General features: G+C 45.2%; 1 protein-coding gene across 2 annotated transcripts in view; it reads right to left on the minus strand.

Annotated features, from left to right (window-relative positions):
- Positions 1-19,744, minus strand: part of PRDM11 (PR/SET domain 11) — a 43,298-nt gene extending 23,554 nt beyond the window's left edge. Inside the window, exons 1-5 of one of the 2 annotated variants that reach the window (XM_082224241.1) lie at positions 18,507-19,744; positions 5,150-5,247; positions 3,951-4,054; positions 1,317-1,579; positions 285-352 (exon numbers count right to left, since the gene is read on the minus strand). In XM_082224241.1, coding sequence (XP_082080367.1) covers positions 285-352; positions 1,317-1,579; positions 3,951-4,054; positions 5,150-5,244 — 530 coding nt within the window. In that variant the 5' untranslated portion in view covers positions 5,245-5,247; positions 18,507-19,744. The remainder of the gene's footprint in view (positions 1-284; positions 353-1,316; positions 1,580-3,950; positions 4,055-5,149; positions 5,248-18,506) is intronic. The other variant, XM_082224242.1, reaches the window with a different exon arrangement.
- Between the last annotated feature and the right edge of the window lie 1,430 nt (positions 19,745-21,174).

Genomic DNA, 21,174 nt, shown 5'->3' on the forward strand with positions numbered 1-21,174 from the left:
GAAGCAATGAGCCACTTTGGGAGGAGTCAATGTTGATCCAAGTTCTTCTCTTTGCTGCAAATGTAGCCTGACGACTCAAATGCCGAAGCAGATCAGAAAACGGAAATGTGTGTCTCTTGCCAGAATGCGGAGTGATAAAATCAGAAAGCAAAAGCTTCAGGCAGGCAGCAGTCATTTCCAAAGTACTAACCACAAAGAATGTAAGTAACATGCAGCCTTCCTCCCCTAGGCCTTAAATCCCACGGGAGGAAGTGGGAGGTGAAATAGACAAGAACTAGACTCACCTCATCCAGTTTGACGTAGTCTCATCGGTCCCATCTATGGATTTGTAGCGGTTGTTCTTATCAACAATCTGGAGAGAGAGGAAAGGTGAGGGAGGAGGATACACAACCAGAAGAAAGATACGTAGCAATTTACTTTCATTTCTAAGCATCACTTCTAAGTTATCTCTTGGGCAGTATTACCATTTAGCTTGGGAGAGAACTGGGAGACAGCCTACAGAAAAACTGTTTGCTTCCAAGGGACTTATTAAAGTCTGCTTCAACAGTAAAAATCTTGCTCTAGACTTGAGTACAGTCGTACCTTGGAAGTCGAGTGGAAACTGTTCCGGAAGTCCGTTCCAACTTCCAAAACGTTCGAAAACCAAATCGCAGCTTCTGATTGGCTGCAGGAAGCTCCTGTAGCCAATCAGAAGCTCTGTTGGACATTTGGATTCCAAAAATAGTTTGCAAACCAGAACAGTTACTTCTGGGTTTGCGACATTCGGGAACCAAAACACTCCATAAGATGCACTTTTTCCCTCTTAAAAAGTAAGGGGAAATGTGTGTGCATCTTATGGAGCGAATGCAGGGGGGGGAGGCAGGCAGGAAAAGCCCCCGCGGCTCTTGCGGGCTTTTCCCCAGGAGGGAGAAGGGACTGACGCGGCCAGTCAGTCTCTTCTCCCTCCTCGTAGAAAAGCCCGCAGGAGCCGTGCGCTCCTTAAAGGGTGCGTGGCTCCTGTGGGCTTTTCTACGAGGTGGGGGAATTCCCCCACCTCCCGCAGAAGCAGGGAGAAGAAGAAGATCTCCCTGAGCTGCTCTTTGGGGCTGGGGGGGGGGGAACAGAGTAGCGGACAGGTGCACCTTATGGAGCAAAAAATACGGTAAGTTGTGAAAAGCAAGGTACAGCTGTATTCCATTCTAGTCTGCACTTTAAACCTGGCTGCAAGCAGGAAGTGCTCCTTTTGTAACTGAGCCACAGACACACATTTTCCTAGCTCAAGTTTTGAAGAACTGAACTCAATGGTTCCTCCGCAGCCGCACCACTGAGATACTTACCAGCCAAGAGAAGAATCCTGCAGATTTGTCCTGACTGGAGAGCTTCCCTTCATATGGTCCAAAAATACGACCTTTTGGGATAACTTCGTTCACACAGCGCACATCCCGCTCTCCACTGGGCTCTTTCACCACTTCCATGCCAGGTGGAACAGTCATAGCAGCTCGGTCAGGGATGCCAATGGGGACTGGAGCATCCGAGACGAAGACGGGCGGGCCATGGTTTGGACATTCATCCACAAAATACTCCTGGCAGGACTCACAGACTGTAGGGCAAGAGGAAAGAAGATTTTACTCTGAGCCATGGAATACTGTCAAAGAGATGCAACTATTTTTCGTAGGTTCTGATGGTCACGTCAAACTTGTTGGCGAGGTAGAATTTCTCATCAAAATTATTTGGGAAGTTTTGCAGACTGCTTTGTGAAAGCAGTTCCCAGCCTTGAAGAACCTACACTGTCCAGAGACTTGGGAAGAGGCGAGTGTGCAGTCCCTGACTGTCCCTGTCCCTGAAGACAGCTGGCAAAGTAACTTTAGCTCAGCCCTGATGTTAACATAGAAAAGTATAATCATACCTTGGAAGCCGAACGCCTTGGCTCCCAAACAAATCGAAACCCGGAAGTGAGTGTTCCAGTTTTCGAACAATTTTCGGAAGCCGAACACCCAGCATGGCTTCTGTGGCCAATCGGAAGCCATGCTTTGGTTTTTAAATGGTTCCGGGAGTCAAATGGACTCTCAGAATCCATTCTGTTCGAAAGCCAAGGTACCACTGTAAAGGTTTTCCTAGAAGGCATAATTCATAGAATCATACAGGGGAAAATAATAAAGCATCTTCTAATCCACCCACTGTAGCAAAGCAACATTTATAATTTTTGCCCACGAATTGGCCCCACTGTAATCCAGACCAAATCCATCTCCTAGGGCTTCCAGCTGTAGCCAACACCAGAGAGACACTGCTGTGAGGCTGAGCTACATCAGCTCCCCTTACCAAGAGTTGGGGCAGAGACAGGGGAGCACACCTTCATCTGTGGCTGCCTGCAAGGGCCCCTGGCACCAGAAGACTTTGTAAAACATGGCACTTGCTGCTTGCTGGATGAGGTAATGCATTCCCCATAGCCTTTCCTTTCCAGGAGCAGATACACATAACCACTTCCTAGGTAACATTTCCTTTAAAACCTCCTGCATTGCAGTTTATCGTAGTGTAGAGGCCCACAACACAATCCTGCAACTGCTCAGAAATCCATGCCGGTGAGCAGGGGAGATCGCAGAGGGCATGGTAACCCTTGGCCCCAAGTCTCTGGCTTTCAGTACCATTAGAATTTCCCCGGGGGAATTTTTTTAATGGTTGCCACAATTAGAGAGACAGAATCTAGGGTGAAATGGACGTCTTCTGTTAAAGGGGGAATTTATTTCCCTTTGAGAGGATTCGTTATGCTTCTCCTCCCAGATGTAGGTGGGCAAAATATAGGCAGCCAAACTGACCAGCAACCAAGCCAATGTCACCTCACTTCCTCTAAGCATAAAAGTCAGAGTACAAATGATGAACAGGGAGGGAGGGGTATAATTTCAGAGAAATGGGTTAAGTGAAGGGGATGGTGATTTCTTAATAGTAAGAGCAGTTTAACAATGGAACCAATTGCCTGGGAGAGGGGTGGGCTCTCCCTTGCTGCATTGGCAGCCATTTGCTCTGGATTTCCTGCATCCAGCAGGGAGCTGGACCACAATAAATTCCTCTCCAAATATATGAGTCTGTGAAATTCAGACTAGTAAATAATTCTCTGGCAGGGTGAATGTACCCTCTTGCTTTTCATTATTCAGCCAGTATGGACTACAGATTTCAGGCACTGGAAATGTACACATTTAAAGCAAAAGCAACAATAACAAGGAACCAAAGTTTTGCAGCATCCCTGCCAAGGATCCACCATGACACCCCCCGAGAAACTGTGATGTTGGCAACAGGACCAAGAATAAAGCTCTTCTGCAAATTAAAATAAAAGCTAGCTACATTATTGAGTTATGTCCCTCCTGATAAAGTATATTTAGCTCCTTCACGGTTGGGCTCTGCTGTTCCCTAGAAAGATTAAGAGCATATTTCTATTCATGTCGGCTAGTGTTACATGTAGCAGAGGACAGGAGGCATTTCTCCGCTGTGTAACACAAATCTTCTATAAGAAACAAAACGGTATTGTTCTGCTGCCCGGTTGTTTGCCATCCTATACCTCTTTGGGAGGAAAGGTGGGATAGAAATTTAATTTGAAATAAATAAATAAGATCTGAGGATTAAAGGGCAAATATGCCAGACAAACTAGGGCACAAAGAAGGCAGGATTCTTTTCTTTGGTATTTGAATCTATGCCAGGGTGTCTGCCTATCAATGGTTCTGCTCAATCTCCATTCTGGAACCTCTGACCGCTAGCCTTATTTACATGTCAGCTGATGCCAAGGACCAGTCTGAATCACGGCACATGCCTGCATATGCTGAAAACTGTCTCCAGTACACAAGGAGCACTGAAAAAGAAGGCCTCTCTTAGCTCTTCCGGCTCAGCAGGTAGGGTTGCAACAGACAACTTTCTCCCCCTTCTGAAGGCTTAAGGGGGGAAATGATACAACAATTCATTTAGTTCACCAGTGAGATACTTACACCAGAAATCTACTTGCTGAAAACTCTTGGACATGATCAAATCTTGCTTTCCTTTCAGTTTTTTATGCTCCACATTCACGGACTGGGAGTCAACCTTTCCAGAACTTGATGAGAAAGAAGAGAACACAAGTGTGAGATACGGGAAGGGGTCGAGAAAAAATGTTTAGAGAGCAAGTATATTTCTTATCAACATCTAGACAAAAAATAAACACCAGCTTTCGGACTCTCCATAATTAACGCCTCTCTACTGTTTTCTGTATTACTTTACTCAACAGGTGTAGTTCTTCTGAAATATACTGGCCTTCCTAGGCTTCTATTGAGCACACCACCAACTCATGTATTAGTAACAATCACTACAGCAAGCACTTTTTTGGGGGGTAGGGGGTGGGAGTAAACACAGAGTAAACACTGGCTTTTATGGCAAAGAAAAAACATTGAGGGCGATAAGCTACAAGCATTAAAACACTTTCATGATGATATTAAAAACAGAAGTTTCAATTTGTAAGCATGCACTTATTGTGAATTACAGCACTACACCATGCGCCTACAGTCTTAAGCAGAGTGATAAGGATGTGACTCCTCAAATGGTGATCCAGAACGCTGTGTTGCCCTGGGATCCACTGGTTGCACAGTCCTAGATCATAGAAGCATAGAACTGTAGAGTTGGAAATGGACCACGCGGGCCATCTAGTCCAACCCCCTGCAATGCAGGAATTTAGCTGTGCTGTCAGCTCTAATCATAATGCAAACATATTAAAACGCTCTTACTTAGAGGTGAAACATGAATCATGTAGGTGTAGTGTTTTTAAAACTGTGTTCCTAGGAAGCTTGACATTTCTCCTGGGGCAAAAACACGACGAACAGGTACAAGGGACTTTTGTGTTTTGGGGTGATGACCCATTTAATTATTTATTTTATAAAATCTATGCACCTCTTGATAGTAAAAAAACAACCCCAAACCACCTCAAAGCGGTCTGCATTTTTTTATCAATAAAAAATAAATAAATAACAATTCAAAAAATTCAAAGAATGAAAAACAGATTAAAACATGCATCGACATTCTAAATATCTGGGTAGGCTTTGTCCAAACAAAAATGTTTTTAGCAGGCACACAGCCCATGGAAGATGCACAGGTGCTCCTTAGCAAGCATATTGATATGGAAAGGGGTTTCCACAGAGTTGGCTTGAAATCTCCTTACCAGAGTTGCCCATATTCATCTTCCTGGCATGGAGAGCAGGGTTCCGTCTTGATAGTTACCATTTCCCCCAAACAATCGTTCAGTTTTTCACTCATGTTCTGTAAGAAATTCAAAGATGGACAGAAGGGTAAATAGTTCTGTTCACTTTCCAGATTTCTAGGTCCCCTTTCAGAGTTGCCCTTCTCAGGGTGGCACTGGATATTTCAACCGAGTTCGCAAACAGTTTCCCAGGCACTCCTGTTCCATGGCCTGAGGACATATGAAAGGTTCATATGAACCTTTTCTAAGACCTTCCTCTAAGGCTCTATTCCAGGTGTCATCAGCTTCAGAGGGGAGGCAGTGGTGACCAGAGATAGTGTGATATCCAATGTTAATCCTAATTGCAGCAGACCTAAGACCATTGATTTCAATTGGATTGATTGTCACCTGGGATTTGTCAGTGGCATCGCCCTGACAGTGAAATATTTCCCCCAACTCAACTTGCACCTAATCTCAGTTTTTAGCCACATGGCAAAGGCAGAAACGCCCTCCCATCGGATGTCAAGGAGATAAATAACTATACAACTTTAAGCCCTGTCTCTGAAGGTTTTTAATGTTTGATGTTTTATGGTGGTTGGGGCAATCCAGCCAGGTGGGCAGGATATAAATAATATAACTATTATCATTATGATCATCATCATCTTTGCTCATAATGGGTGATTTGACCTCTGCCTTGGCTTTAATGGACAGTTTAATTCTGTGGTCATCTTGTGAGTTTCAACTGAGGTTTTTCAATTGTCATCTATTTTTAAATATTGCAGTTGCCTGCATAGCTTTATGCTGAGACAAGATAAAAAAAACCCTTTGAAAACAGCAAATAAATGTATTAAAAAACCCTGTCCCTCATGTGCTCTTATATATCAGCAACTCGGCAGGGAAGTACAAAGAAACACAACTTTTGGTAACTCACGATGTTTTATTTTGAAAATACAAACACATGCAAGCATCACTTGAAGAGTTGAACACATATGCTTGCTTCACTTCTGAACAGGCAACTTTGCAGAGAGACAGGAACTTACTACAATATGCATATTAAATATGTGATGCTGGAAACAGCTATGAACTCTGCCTTGTTGATCTGCCCTTAAAAGATATAAAATAACTGCCAATTCAGCTTGTTCTTACATATCATGCTACTTCCAATTTGAAGTTTTACCCTCAATACAATGACATCAGGATGGGAATGGAGTAAGCACAACGCAATAACACATTGGCATCAGCTTCATCTTTTGTTCAGGTACTTCTGAGATTACCTTGAGTAGCATGGGTGACACAGGAGTATGGCCCTTTCCTGTGCCTTTCCTGTGACCACTGGAAGGTCACAGTCATTGAAAGTTATGGTTGTAGCTCCATCCTGTTTCTATGAATGCAAACACCAGCATGAAATGGTGCAGCAATGTGGATTTGTCCCCTGCAACTGCAGCCTTCAGGTTCTAACACTACTGGGTTGCCTTCTCAAAGGAGCCACAGTGCGGCAGCTCTTGCCTGCTAATGTCAAAAAAAGGGCCTTACGTGCTTAGTAATGCTGGATTTCTAACAGCACTGCAGTTTAGAAACATCACTTATTTTAAAAAATGAAGAAAGCCAAGAACTCTTTTCTATAAAACAGCAAAGGCAAAATATTTGCCTCCCTGCCCTCCATTCTGCTTTTTGGTTAAGTCATTAGTAGATAAAGATCTCATAGTACAACTGATGGTTTTTTAGAGCTGGTAAATCTACATGGTTGGAGCGTCTTTTGGACAGCTCCCTTTGGACAGCTTGCACCAGCACAGGGTCATTTTGACCCACATTCCCCAGTCTAAATTCCTTCTAGCATCATTGGCCAAAAATAAAATTAAGTAAGTCAGATTCCCATGCTGAATTCTTGAGTGCTATTTTTCTTCTTGCTTGCTTGCTTTCCATACAGCAAGAATTTAACTGAAGTGCACACATATGAAGACAAAGCAGCTCTGAAAATTATACCTATCATTCCTTTGTTTTCACAAAAAAGCAGAAAAAGGTACTGTTGAACAAAACTCTCAGCAATTCCTTCATGTCACAGGCATTTGGGAAACCCAAGTTCAAAACCCCACTAAGACATGTAGCTTACTGGGTGACCTTGAAGAAGGTCTACAGGTCAGTAGTAAGAACAGAGTTTTGTGTACAAAAGATTCAAGGTTCAATCTCTACCATCTTATAGCATTCAGGAACCCAAAGACCAAATTTGATTTTGAAATCACGTGGCACATTCTTATTCAGTACACCAGAAAGGACAATTGCCACCAGCTACCCGTGGCTCTCTGGGACAACCTGTTAAGATGGAGAGTAGGAGACCTTCACTGCTATAAGCAACTCTAACCTGCTGGACAACCCTGCTTAATGTCTGGCTGTATCCTTTACTTTGTATATGCAATGAGTGTTTCTTGGGGTTATATGCAGATTGTGTGCTATAAGTAGTTTTTTTTGAAACTGAAAAAATAAAGAAACTAAAATAAACAAATAATGCCATCTGCAAGTAGGGCTGGAAAAGATTTCTCTTGGAAATCTTGGGACAGCTGCTGCCATTCTGGACCAGATTCGGTATAAGGCAGCTCCTACATTCCTCTCTGTATCTCATAAAAGAGATACACAGCAACCCTTTGATGTAGGAAAGCAGGGAGGACAACTGTGCACAATGCCCAGAGCGCCTTGGAGCAAGAGTGGGAAGAAAATGCAGCAAATAGTAAATGTACAAGTGAGGAGCTCGTACAGATTCTCCGAGAAAGGGCAGATCCTGGGAAAGTCAGCCATATATATATCTACACACACACACCTCTTTTTGTAAAGCATCTGGGTCCCCCTCCTATGACACTCAGAAACTTGAATCGATCTTGGAATGATTTCCAGTAGCAGCCAGGAATGCATCAATAGTTTGCAGAAACACATACTAGCCATGTCGCCTTTCCAGCCCAGTGTACCCTTCTGGCCTCTAGGACTCTCACACAGACTGAAAAGATGATAAATACTGCTCTGTAGGGAGGTCACAAGAGGCTTTTCATTTTCCACCCTACCACCAAAAGCACGTCTGTCTTCATGTTATGGTTAATTATTTCAGACAACAATCTTTGCCTGTCTGGAGTGTCCAGCACCCATTATTCACGGGGCTCAGGATTTGTTGCAGATGAGTATGACATCCAACCCCAAGCCCTGTGGACAGCAGCATATTTGAATGTTCCGAGCCAACCCATTATCAAAACACGCAAATATGTGTTCACTTGCCAACGGAAATAATAAAATTCACCACTGGCAGCTCACTTGCTTAGAGTGTGGCACTGATAATGCCAAGGTTGAAGGTCTGATCCCTATATGGAACAGCAGCATATTCCTGAACTGCAGCGGGTTGGACTAGATGATCCTCAGGGTCCCTTCCAAATCCAGAATGCTATGATTCTATGAAACATTTTTAAAAAGAAAAATAACTAAGGAATTCATGCTAGATGCATGAAATGCAATGCGGCAGCAGTGGAAGGAAATAGCGTTATAAAGAAAAAGAAGCATTCCGTGCATGCAATAGCTTCTGGAGGGAGGGGTCTCCTCTGGCATCTTTGGCACAAACAATTCAAGGTAGAAAAGGCTCTTGAAACTCTTCCAAAGGACATTTCGAAACTAGTGAGAACACTGAATACAGCCACACACAAGGTTTCCATTTTAAAAAGCCAGGCCCTCTTCCTCCACCTTGCTCCCCAATGCCTCCCCTGCCAATTCTGGTCTTATCAGAAAACCCTGAATCTGGCGCCAGATTTTAGAGGAGAGATTGCATGGAATATATTCAAAACAAACCTTCATTGAATTGAAGCAAAGGTAAACTGTATTCCAAAAATAGCTATGCAGAGAAAAACCACCTTTTAAAAAGGTAAGCCATACATTTAGTTTACCGAGAACTTAACAGAATAGTTTATGTAACACTGAAGGTATGGTCTAATACAGGAACAAAGTCTTTCCAGTTCCAGTATCTATAAATGTATCTTTTCCGGAAAGGCCTGCCAAACAGTTCTGTCCTCCTCTCTCAAGATCATTTAAAACACTGATGTCTCCATTTCTGCAACTTGTCGAACTTTTGTTAATTATTCTTTTTGGTATCATATTCCTGTTTGGGCTGTCATAAATAAATTTATTACGAACAATACATACCTTAAGACCTAAATATTACTCAACAAAAAGGGGTAAATTGCTACTGGAACCTAAAGGGTGTTGAATCATTTTTGCTCACCACCTTCAAGGAGAAATTATTGCTAGGCCTTGGAGGTGTCAGAGAGAGGTAAACAAGATGAGGTTAGCCGATGAGTCTAAAACCCTTGGTGTAGTTTTCAACCAGTGTGTCGTGGCACCCTGGCATGCCTTGAATGATGGTCAGGGGTGCCGTGGGCAACACTGGCCTCCATCCCTCTTTCCTTCCTCCCCTTCCTTCCTCTGATGCCCTCTCATGTCTCTGCCTCCCAAAGGCTTGCACAGCTGTTTGTTGCAGCAGCCCTGGCTACAAGCTCTCCGGGTGAATGGTGCCTCTGGGGCTGGCCAGGGCGTGCTGGTTGCCAGGAGCTGAGGCGGCCTCGGAGTAAGCAAGCAAGAGGGCAAATGAGCCCAGTCCCCCAGCCCTTGCTGTTGGGAATGGATGGGAAAACAGGAGGTTGGGCAGGCAGGCAGTACACTGGTCTTTCTTGTGCTTGCTGTGTGCTAGGACTGCCTGGGAGCTGAATGCCCAGTGCCAAAGGAGAGCCTTTCAGTCATGCAGGCCCGGCGGCACCCACTGCTGCCAATGCTACCTCCTAAGGTGAGTAAGGTGCTGGCCTCACATTCATCACTAAGGATGGGGGCATCCTCTTCCCAGGCCCCTGTGGGGGGGGCGGTATGAGGAGGCACCTCTCTTTGGGGAGTGTGGTGCTCCCCAGCATAAGAACTCCCAATTTCATCAACTCTTCCAGCTACTATAAAAAAGGCTTAAAGGTCAGTCAGTCTCCAATGAGGAACCAACCAGAAATGATAGTGGGGGAGCCTGATGGAAATAGATAGCTTGATGCCCAACACATTTCTGTTCTAGATTCCCATGTGCAGCTCTATATGACACTTAAAGTGAGTGAACAAACGTTGTTTTCTTTTCTGCTTTTCTCTTAAGCCTTTGCCAGTGCCAAGAACATGAGAGTGATGTGCACCAAACCCAAAAGTATTTATACCAGGCTTGTAAAAATAACATTGGTCGACATGAGCAAGTGCGTCAATAAAAAGGTGGGGTAACTTTGCAGACTAAGTTACGCAAGTTTATTAATTCCAGCTCATGGGTCATATTTCTGTTATCACAGACCACAGCAATCAACTGATGAACTAAACTGCACAAACAGTTGCTTATATTTGTTTGTATGTTGCTGGTAGCTAGCAAGGACACCATGTGAGCAGACTGTGATGGGCTGTAACAAAGAGACACAGAGCACGGCTGCTTTTAAATCCAAACCTGCCATGTGCATATATAGGAAGAGCAAGGGAGTCCCTCTGGAATGGGTGGAATGCTAGGATTCTCCTCTACCTAGGCTTCAGGTTATATATATGTGTAGATAAAGCATATGTCATAAAGACATCATAGTCTCCACTGTGCCTCATTTTTCCAAAAGGAAACCGAGGCCTTGGTTAAGTGCACCTGGTACCCCTGGAATCTTTTGGGGTGGCGTGTAGCACTAACAGAACGTTGGTGTCTTCAGAAAGCTTTGTCGGTCTTCTTGCAGCATTCTTCTGCCTGGCTCATCCGACTGAGATGGGCAGCTTTTGCAGCTCCAGGTGTTAATCCAGTTGCAAGTGCTTTATCTAAGCTTCTTGCTTGCTTAACTGGGCACCCTACCTAAAGTCTTGCCATGAACTCAACAGGGAATCAGTGCTGATCATAAATTTCTAGGTTTAACTGAATCTGCTGGTTTTAAACTTACAGAAGTCCTGTCTTACTCAGGTCCTGGGTATCTGAAAATCCAAGCTATTCATAGCTGTTCAATAAGCTGAAGTGCTATGGAGACAGCGGGATAAAGAAGACTAGGTTAATTCTGCAACCATGATTACATGGGCCTTGAGGCTTGGTGCAAAGCTTCCAATCAAAATAATATTGGTGCCTTTTTGCAGTATTTGGTTTAGATCTTATATGGATATACTGTTTTTCAGAATATCCCTCAACTTGTTGCCTTAGCATCATTCATGCAAAACAAAATACCATATTTTCCGTGTATAAGACTAGGTTTCCCCCCTAAAAAATAATGTCAGAAATGAGGGGGTGTCTTATACACAGATACATCTCCCCCCATTTTCTTAAATCGAAGTCCCTAAAAATAGGGGGCATCTTATGGGGGGTGACTTATAGGCGGAAAAATACGGTAAAACTGTATTGCAAATATTGGGTTGTATGCATGGCATAACCCCTTGCAAAGTTAAAACTGTAATACTGCATAGAGTCAGACACCACTGGTGCAGGACACACACGCACCACCTCCCTTCAGGCAATTCTCCCCTCACACTGCAGTTCTGTGCAACACAAGGGATGCTGTTCAGGAGCCCCCTCCCAGTATTGTGTCGTCCTGGAGAGGTAGGCAGATTGGCTGCACAAGCGGCCTTCTACCACTGGACTTTGCCCATTGTGTCTAAGTGTCTATAGAACTATTGGTCACACCTTAGGAATGAAGAAAATATTGCTGGGCCACAAGATTGTCTGTAACTTCCAAGTTAGCTGTAGAATAGCCACATGATGCTTCTAATGGAGTTAAGAGAATTGAAACAGAAGTTACCCTTTTAAGAATCACTAAGGATTGATATTGCACAGCAGAGCACAGAAGGGCAAGAAGTTGGTTGCAAATAAGCACAATGTGCCGTGCCAAACCCCTTCCTCATACCTGTAGTATCCATCATGCTACAAATGCACTGTAGAGTACATTAGCAATATGGTAACTGATGGGAATGCTCCCTGCTCTCAAATCAGTTAAAACAGAGCCTGGAACAGGATGGAGAAACAAGGATCTAAGTCTCCTGCTATACTCCCCCAATTACTTTTGAAGCATTCTACATCTTGCTGTGTTCTCATTTATATCCCACACTTATTTCATGGAACGCAAATGGCAGTGCACACAGAGTTCCCATGCTAACAATCTACCATGCAGATTGCTGCGACTGGTCAGTCCCAAACCATCAAGAAACCCCAGGGCTGCCTTTGATGCAAAAGCATCAAACACAAATACAAGTGATTAAATCAATCAGTTAAACCAAGAGCATGACAGTACTAAAAAGTTTGGGTGACTTTACGAAAACATATTCCAAATAGGGAGGGTCACATGGCTATTCGTGCATGCATTCGCAGGCAACTCTGAACCTGACAGTTGGCTTCCACACAGGGGCCACCATCAAGCCTCTTCAGACCATGCCCTGAGGCCTTCCCATACTGAGCACTTTCAGAGGCCCTTCTTACACATCGTGTTTTTTATTGCTTGGGAAAAACATTAACAATGCTTTTTCCCTCTGGAATTGAAAAACCTTGCCCCCAGATTTTTCTCGTTGCACTTCCTATTTCAGTGTAAGTTTTCCACAAGTTCTGAGGCCCCAAATGCATTTAAAATGCCACTGGATTTTTTAAAAATGGATTACATGTGAGAATTCAAAAGTTTAAGAAAAGAAAGATGTCACATCTGAAGCTAAAGATGGTCAAATTTACTGTTTTGTCTGTCAATTTCATAAAAATGCCAATGCAGTAATTTATAATTATCAGATCTTGCCACCATTCTCTTCTCTTGTAATGGGGGGGGGGGGTGTCTCTTAAGCATACATTTAAAATGCCAAGAAAAGCTGTCAGACTGGTTTAAAACTGGCCAGATGGCAGCTCTCTTGTATATTTATTTTATTGGTAAGTACTGCATGTTGAGTGTAATACATTAAAGCTATCACTATGCTAGTGTTTTCCAGTTCAGACCTGCTCTACATCTTTTCAGAAATTGCCTGCACTGCCTTCTTACCTCATTCCTATCTCACACCTGCCTCGCTCAGTCAGTTTCTTTTTCTGTTCTAAAGTGGACTAGAATGGTTAATAGCCCTGGGCATTCAAAACAGTTTTGAAGTCCATATCGTTATATTGATTTGACCTTACAATATATCACAAACCAAGATGTGTGTTAGGGCTGGGTAATATATTGTCCAAAACTAGTTTGAAGTCCATATCGTGATACCAGTTTCAAAATTTTTGACCTGGCAATATATTGTGAATCATGCAAAAATCACAATGTGGGGAAAACTGTGAAACTACCCAATGCCTCTAACATACCTCCATTTTTATTTCAGACATCATGATATAGCAGTATATTGTGTTGTTTAGCTGGTAGTATATCGCAATGTCGAAAACCAGATATCGCCAAGCCCTAAGTTAAAGACACATCTGGAAACACTATGTGATTGTTACTGAATTAAGTAGAAAAATTAAAGTAAGCAATAGCAAAAGTGTATTTATGTCTAGAATTTAAATAGCCAACACTCCCTCTTCTCTGCTACTTTGAAATGCACAGGTAAAGGTATAGGACCCTTGGACAGTCAAGTCCAGTCAAAGGCGACTATGGGGTTGTGGCGCTCATCTCGCTTCAGGCCGAGGGAGCTGGCGATTGTCCAGTTTTCTGGGTCATGTGGCCAGCATGACTAAACCGCTTCTGGCGCAACGGAACACCGTGATGGAAACCAGAGCGCATGGAAACACCATTTACCTTCCCATCACAGTGGTACGTATTTATCCACTCACACTGGTAAGCTATTGAACTGCTAGGTTGGCAGAAGCTGGGACATAGCAATGGGAGCTCACCCTGTCGCAGAGTTTTGAACCGCTGGCCTTCTGATCGGCAAGCCCAAGAGGCTCAGTGGTCTATTGACAAAGCCTCAGCAGAGACACGAGACTCTGCACAATCTGTCCCACTTGGCTTAGTGAAACTGGAGGACACATTCATGACTTGCCAGAAGCAGACCAATGGCAACTTTCCACCTTTTAAGACTGCATTCTGCAACAGACACTAAGGAATACATCCAACCTAGTACTATATGAATGTTGTGTCAGTGCACAGATTCCTGCTTGCACAATACAATCAGCTCGTCTCCTCCCCTACCTGCCCCCTAAATCTGTTCATGGTTCCCCCAATCCTCTGGAGCAGATTTGGAGAGGGTACAGGGCTTGAATGAGAGAAAGAGAACTCCAGATGCAAAAGTACCATGTTTTTCGCCCTATAGGATGCACTTTTCCCCCTCCAAAAATGAAGGGGAAATGTGTGTGCGTCCTATGGGGCGAATACAGGCTTTTGCTGAAGCCTGGAGAGCGAGAGGGGTCGGTGCGCACCGACCCCTCTTGCTCTCCAGGCTTTAGGAAGCTCCGCGCTGGGCTCCCGAGGGTTCCACGGAGCTGCCTGCGCTCCCGAGCTTCCCTCACCCCAGCCCTGCGCAAGCTCCCAGAGTGATGCCGAAGCTGCGCTCAGCTTCGGCATCGCTCTGGCTCCCGTTCTGGGGGCTGGGGTCGGGGGAAGCTCGGGCTTCCCCCGCCCCAGCCCCGCGCCTGTAGGGGGGGAGGGGGGAATAATTTTTTTCCCTTTATTCCCCCCCCCCCCAAATCTAGGTGCGTCCTATGGGCCGGGGCGTCCAATAGGGCGAAAAATACGGTATATATCCTTGCTATGACAGGACACAGTAGTTGGCTACTGTCTCATCAGTTGGTCAGAAATGCTAATTTCAAATTTTACACCGTACACCAAGGGCTTTATCATCCGCAAACTGTAACAATGTCCCACAGTCCATTTTATGGACTGTTAGTAAACTGTTAGTACGTTAGTAAACATGCCATGATCAACACTATCAAAGACCATAGAAAGATTAACAAGATTGACTGGGTACAGTTCTCTTTATTAATCTCTAATCTGATTGAGATTATGGCAGTCTCAATGTCAGGTAAATGAGGCTGGCCATGATGGCTATGTTCTACCTGCAATTTCAGAGGAAGTGTGCCTCTGAATAGCAACTGCTGGGAAACGCAAGTGGGAAGAGCGCTGTTGCACTCAGGTCTCTTAGGCACCTGGTCAGCCACTGTGAGAACAGAATACTGGTGATCCAGCAGGGCTCTCAGTGTCATGCTCAGTTTAGAATACAGATCCTCAGTGCAGAGAACTGGTGTCCAGGTGTGGATTAAGCGGCCAAGAGAGACCACTCACTCAACCACCTTCCCACCCACAGATTATATATAGGTGGAGAAGTGAGTGGAGTGGAAAATACACAACTAGGATAGAACTGCCCACCCACCGACTGCAGTTAGGAGCCAAAAAGCTCCCACTACTCAAACGCTTTATTTGGGATTTGTTCTGGGAGGGTAAACTGCACAGGATCACAACCTTATTAAACAGTGAATAAAAATCAATCTCCCAAATATTTATCACTGCAACATGAAACATGCAGATCTTGTTTCTTCTGCAACAGCCTTAACACAAAATCCCTCAAAATCATCTAATAAAAAAGCATTCCATGCCAAATAGCAATTCACTTCCTCATATGCCATTGCATGTATTTTCATACTACACTACAGATGGCAAATGGTAGCATGCTTAACTATTATTTTTACTTCAAATATGAACCAACAAACTATCAACTTAATTCTAGAATTCAACCTGAAAGTGTCAAAAACATAGTAAATATTTGTTTAGTGTTAGGATCATTTGCATTTACTGCACAAATGTAATCTAAAAAATGATGGAGAGTATGTTTGATCACAGAAGAACAAAAAAATTCAATTCCGGTTGCCAAGTTTTCTCTGCAAATCTGGATAAATCAAATTCCTTGACCACCAATATGGAATTAATTCTAACTTAAGCATGTATATTCCCTTTCCATATAGCTGGTAATGCCAATTCATTCACACACACATCATAGCCAGGTAAGTTCATCCAACTACTTAGGGCTACATGTGTACTTCATTTTTGGATCTGTCCTTTATACAGTATTTCAACTCCTTCAGGGGCTACAGTTCTATGCACACCCTTTTCCAGTGTGGCTTAAACTCAAGTAGTCAGTCTGATGAAGATTTGTTTAAACTACAGTATAGGTCATAAAGGAAGAATCATTTCAGCAGCATACAGTTGACCTGGACCAATATGGATATTCTTATTATAACCAATGAAAAGGAATCAAGCAAAGAGCCCTGCTGGATCAAACCAAATGCTTATCTGGTCCAGCGTTCTGTTCTCAGGAGAGCAAACCAGATGCATTTGAGAGGCCCAAAGCAGGACACAAGCAAAATTGCCCTCTCCTGCTGTTTCTCCTTAGCAACTGGTATTCAGGGGCATGCTGTGTCTGATCCTGGAGGTAGCAGTCATCTTGACTGGTAGCCATTGAGACTTAACCTTCATGATTTCACCCAATCCCATTTCAGAGCCATCACAGCCGGTAACAGACTCCACAGTTTGAGGCCCCATCTGCAGTATACATTTAAAGCACTTTAAACAGTCATGTTTCTCCACACACACACACACCTCTCGCACAAGATCCCAGGAACTGTAGTTTGTTAAGAGTCCTTTGGGAAACACCCTATTCCCCTCATGAAGCTACAATTCCTAGAAGGCTTTAAGAGCCAATCACTCTTCCCAGGGAACTTGGGAAATTGTAGCTCTGAGGGGAAACAGGTCTCCCAACAACACTGAGCACTCTCAACAAACTACAGTTCCCAGGATTCTTTGAAAGAAGGCTGAACTGCTTAAAGTCCTATGTAAGTGCTTTAGATTTACAATGCAGGCAAGCCTAATTTACATGTTGTGTGAAGAAATTCTTTCCTTCGTATGTCCTGAATCTGCGATCATTGAGCTTCCCTAGGTTTTGAGACACTTCTCCCTACTCATTTTCACCACACAAGACATCATTTTTTCTAACTTAGTTTTATTCATTTTCATCTTTAAACACGGTTGCATTGAGATGTATCTTTGTTTACGTTAGAGCATATGACGTGCAACGACGATATAGTTAAAAACAAAAGCAAAACAGCAATGAACACACAGATAAACGTTTCTGATCAACAAAGTTGTGTCAAAGCATACATGCCAAAATTATTAAATCATTACAGATATGAAATGATGTCTAGTAATCATTATTCCTTAGATTGGGGACCACAAGTAATTAAGCAAAAGGTCTTTTGTAACAACAATGATCAGAATTTATAGGAATTCATATGAACCAGACATCGTTTTACCCACCTCTTTCATGTTCCCCTCACCCACTTGCTTTTTTCACTAAGCTAAAAAACCTCTGGACTTGCCCCCGTTTCTGATCATTTGTGGGGGTGGGGGAGAGCGAGAGATCAGTTTCTGATCATTTGTGTTGGGGAGATATATGTATAGATGAAGAATAGGTTTGCAACATCCACCGCACCCTTCTCTAAGGGAGCAGGAAAGCACGCAAAAACGAGGACCCACGCAGTGCCGACTGTTGGTTACTTCCTGCCCGGAAAGGCATCGCGGATGCGTCCTGCAAACCAAACGTCCATATACCTCCCTGTCGTCCACGTACCCGCACTAAGCGCTCATAGGCACAAGTCGCGCAGGCACCCTCCCTCGGAGCCCCTTACAGTCCCACGCGTCCGCCCGGCCCCATCCCAAAGACAGGCCTCCCGGTGCAACGTCCTCGTGACCGCTGCACCGCTTTCTTTCCCCCCGTGCATGTTGTTGCACGGCAAGCTGAAGCTGCAACCGGTTGCGGACCGCGCGGCCTCTCCCTCCGTTCCCTTGCACAGGGCGAAAAGAACGGAAGGCGAGAAGACACAGACGCGACCCTCCCGCCCGCCCGCCCGCCTGCCTGGCCTCTCCTCCTCCTTCCCCGCGACGCCGCTTCCAAAGTCACTCCGTTCTTTGGCGGCCCGCCCCTACGTTCCATCCCCGAACGCTCGCCGTCCTCTGCGACCGCCCATTGGGCCGCGGCCGCGTCACTCACCGGATTTAATGAAACGGGGAGGGGTGGAGGGAAAGAAAAAAGAGCGAGCGGGCAGGCAGGCAGGGAAGAGAAGGAGGCGCTGGAAGGGGAGGGAGAGAGGAAGGGGCCGAGCTCAGCGCTCGCCCCAACAGAAAAGGAGGGGGGAAGGGAAGCGAGGCTACTTACTTACCTGCCCGCCCAGCCGCGCCCTCGGGCGAACGTTGTGCAAAGAGGCGCCCCCCCTCCACAGTCGCCCCCTTCCTCGGCGAGGGCTCCGTCCGCGGCTCCCCCGGCCGGCTCCCGCCCGCCCGCTGCCCTCCCCTCGCTCGCTCCGCAGCCATTTTCCGTGGCCACCTTGGCTACCGAAGGGCTGACTCACCTCGTCGCTGCGGGGCCCTGGCTCGTCGTCTGGGGGCAGCCCGGCTCTGCCCGCGGCGGCGGCGGCCCTCCGCGGCGCCCGCGGCCTCGTCGCCGTCCCCCTCCTTCGGCGCCGGCCCGGCCAGCCCAGCCTGGCGCGCTAGTCCCAGGCGAGGACGGGTCCCCCGGGCGGGCCGGGCTTGGCGGCGGAGAAGGAGGCGGCGGCGGCGGCTCCCTCCCTCCCGGCCGTGACCACCATCTTATTAGCACAGGAAATGACATGGCGAACGGAAGAGAGGGGCGTTCGGGGGCCGAGCCCGGGGACCCCCCGAACCGGGAGGAGGAGGAGGGAAGCGACGCGGGCTGGCTGGCGTCGAGGCCCGGCCTCCTCGCCGCTGCTGGGGGAGCCCTGCACACAGGCACGCACGCCCCGAAATGCCGCCTTGCTCGCCCGCCCGCCCCCCTCGCTTCTCCTCTCCTTCGCTCGCCAGCCCGCCTGGCAGCCAAACACCCCCGCCATGCTCCTCCGATGCCTGCAGCAGCCGCAGCCGCGCGAGTCCTCCCCCGAAGCAGAGCAGCGTCCGCGGCAAATGCAGCGCGCGCCGAGCAGCAACCTGCGCTCGCATTTTGTGCGGGCTTTCCTTTCCCCTCTCTTCTTCTTCTGCAGCATTGCGCGCTCGCTCTTTGCAGCCCACCCCCAAAGCAGAGAAAAGTTGACGGCCGCCTGACCAGAGTTGCCTCTCTTTTGACATTGCAACAGCCCGATCCTTTGCGTGTTTCTTCCGAAGTCGCGCTCCTGGGGTTCGGAAGGGGCTTACTCTTTTGTAAATGCGGATAGCGTCCCGTGCAAGTTTACTGGGAAGTATCTTCCCGCACCCACTACCCAAAAACGATTTCCTCTACTGTAAAGGATCGCGGCCCGATCCAATACATGTTTACCCGGGAGTAGGAGTAAGTGAGATTAATGGGACTCGCTCTCCTGAAATACAAGGTCGCAGTTTATTCTGTTCCCATTACTGGTGGCGGTTTTTTCTCCTTTTACCCTGCCGACCTTACAATCGCTACTGTTTTGTTTGGCCTATCCCGTTTTGATTTTGATCCTATGATGACCTTTCTGAAAAGGAAAGCAAAGGAGCCTGTGGAAGCTCCGTTATATTAGTAATGCTATGCGTAACGTGCAGCGATTTAAACACTGACGTCTCTATTCTAATGAAGCAGGTTTTTTTCCAACTGGCTTTGACGTGCATGTAAGCCTGCTATCCTATACGTGCGGGAAATCCCAGTGAATTTACTAGAGTGTGTCATGGATTATTTTCACGAAGCATACTTTCACGTTTGTGTGCTAAGAATCACAGTCTCAAACGAGGATGAAACCATGTTCATCAGATTATATCCTTAACTGCTGGCTGCCAAGCTTGACACACACAAATTCACAGACAAATCCAGTCAGACACCCAGCAGCCCACACTGCTCACAGCCTTCAGCCACACATGGCTTTCACATGCAGTGTGTCTGTGCTCTCCCTAGCGGGAATCTTAAACTGATGGTGCCAGGCTGTTTTCTGATGTGGTATCTTCATTTTCCAAGGATAACAGAATGGGGAGGAGCAGGGACCAAAATGTATGGGTTTTCTTTCTCTGGCTGCTGTCTTGCTTATAAGTATGTCTTGTTTTAAAGACGTATCTAATTAGACTGGTCTTCTGAAACTAGCATAGAAATTGGGATGGATCAAGAAATTTTGCAGAAGGAGGCAAAACTCTACACTGCTGCCTCCTGCTCCCTGATTGAGAACTCCAAGAGACAAATATAATGCAGGAAATTCCATTTTGCAGTTCACAGGCATTTATTTTATGTGAAAGAATGATTTATCTAATTTGTAACAAAAATAGTTTCAATGTTTGTGTACATTTGCATACTTCATTTTTGGTGTTTTGTGTAAACTTTGATGTAAACTTTGGGGTTAATGTTTGATAAGTAAACATAATTTAACTTTTCTGGCCTTTCTTTCTGCAAAACTATGACATCATCACCGTTGATTTTATTGGCAACATCATTCACATTAAATAAGATTGCCAGGCTTGTTAGTCGTTCTTGACTCATCATTGATCTTAAATAGCTGGTTTTTAAAAATTAACTTCATTTTACTGAAGCTTCTTTTACAGTGTGCTGAAGTCGTTGAAAAGGTTGTGTAAATTCTCAGAGCAATGCAGAAATTGGGAAATGCATCCTGTAAATAGTTTCTGTTAATTAGGTGCAACAATTCCAGTGACTTTGTGCAGTATTTCCACATTAAAATTGAGCTTGTTTTTAAATACCTAAAGCTCAAAAGTAAATTTTACAGAGTCCCAAGTCCTCAGAATACTTAAGAGCCAAATTGGCAGAAATACTCATTTGTTTTATCTGTTGGCCATTTAAAAAGAGGCCATTTAAAAAGACAAAGTATTCATTTAGGATTCTGGTACTCTCAATTTTAGCATTGATCTGAGTTGATATTCTATCAAAGATTATATTAATTGTTTGCTTGGAACAGAATCCTCTTTGAAAACGCAGCATTGGGTTTGCTGTGTTAGTATTCCTTGACAAGCTTAGTGGCAGTAATTTGGGTCATAGGCAGTGGCACAAATGTAACATGCCTCCTATCATCATCATCATCTAAAGTGGGCCCAAGATGTGGGCCGTCCAATTATGCT

The sequence above is a fragment of the Podarcis vaucheri genome, assembly GCF_965113315.1.
Source record: "Podarcis vaucheri genome assembly, chromosome: 1".
NCBI lineage: Eukaryota > Metazoa > Chordata > Lepidosauria > Squamata > Lacertidae > Podarcis > Podarcis vaucheri.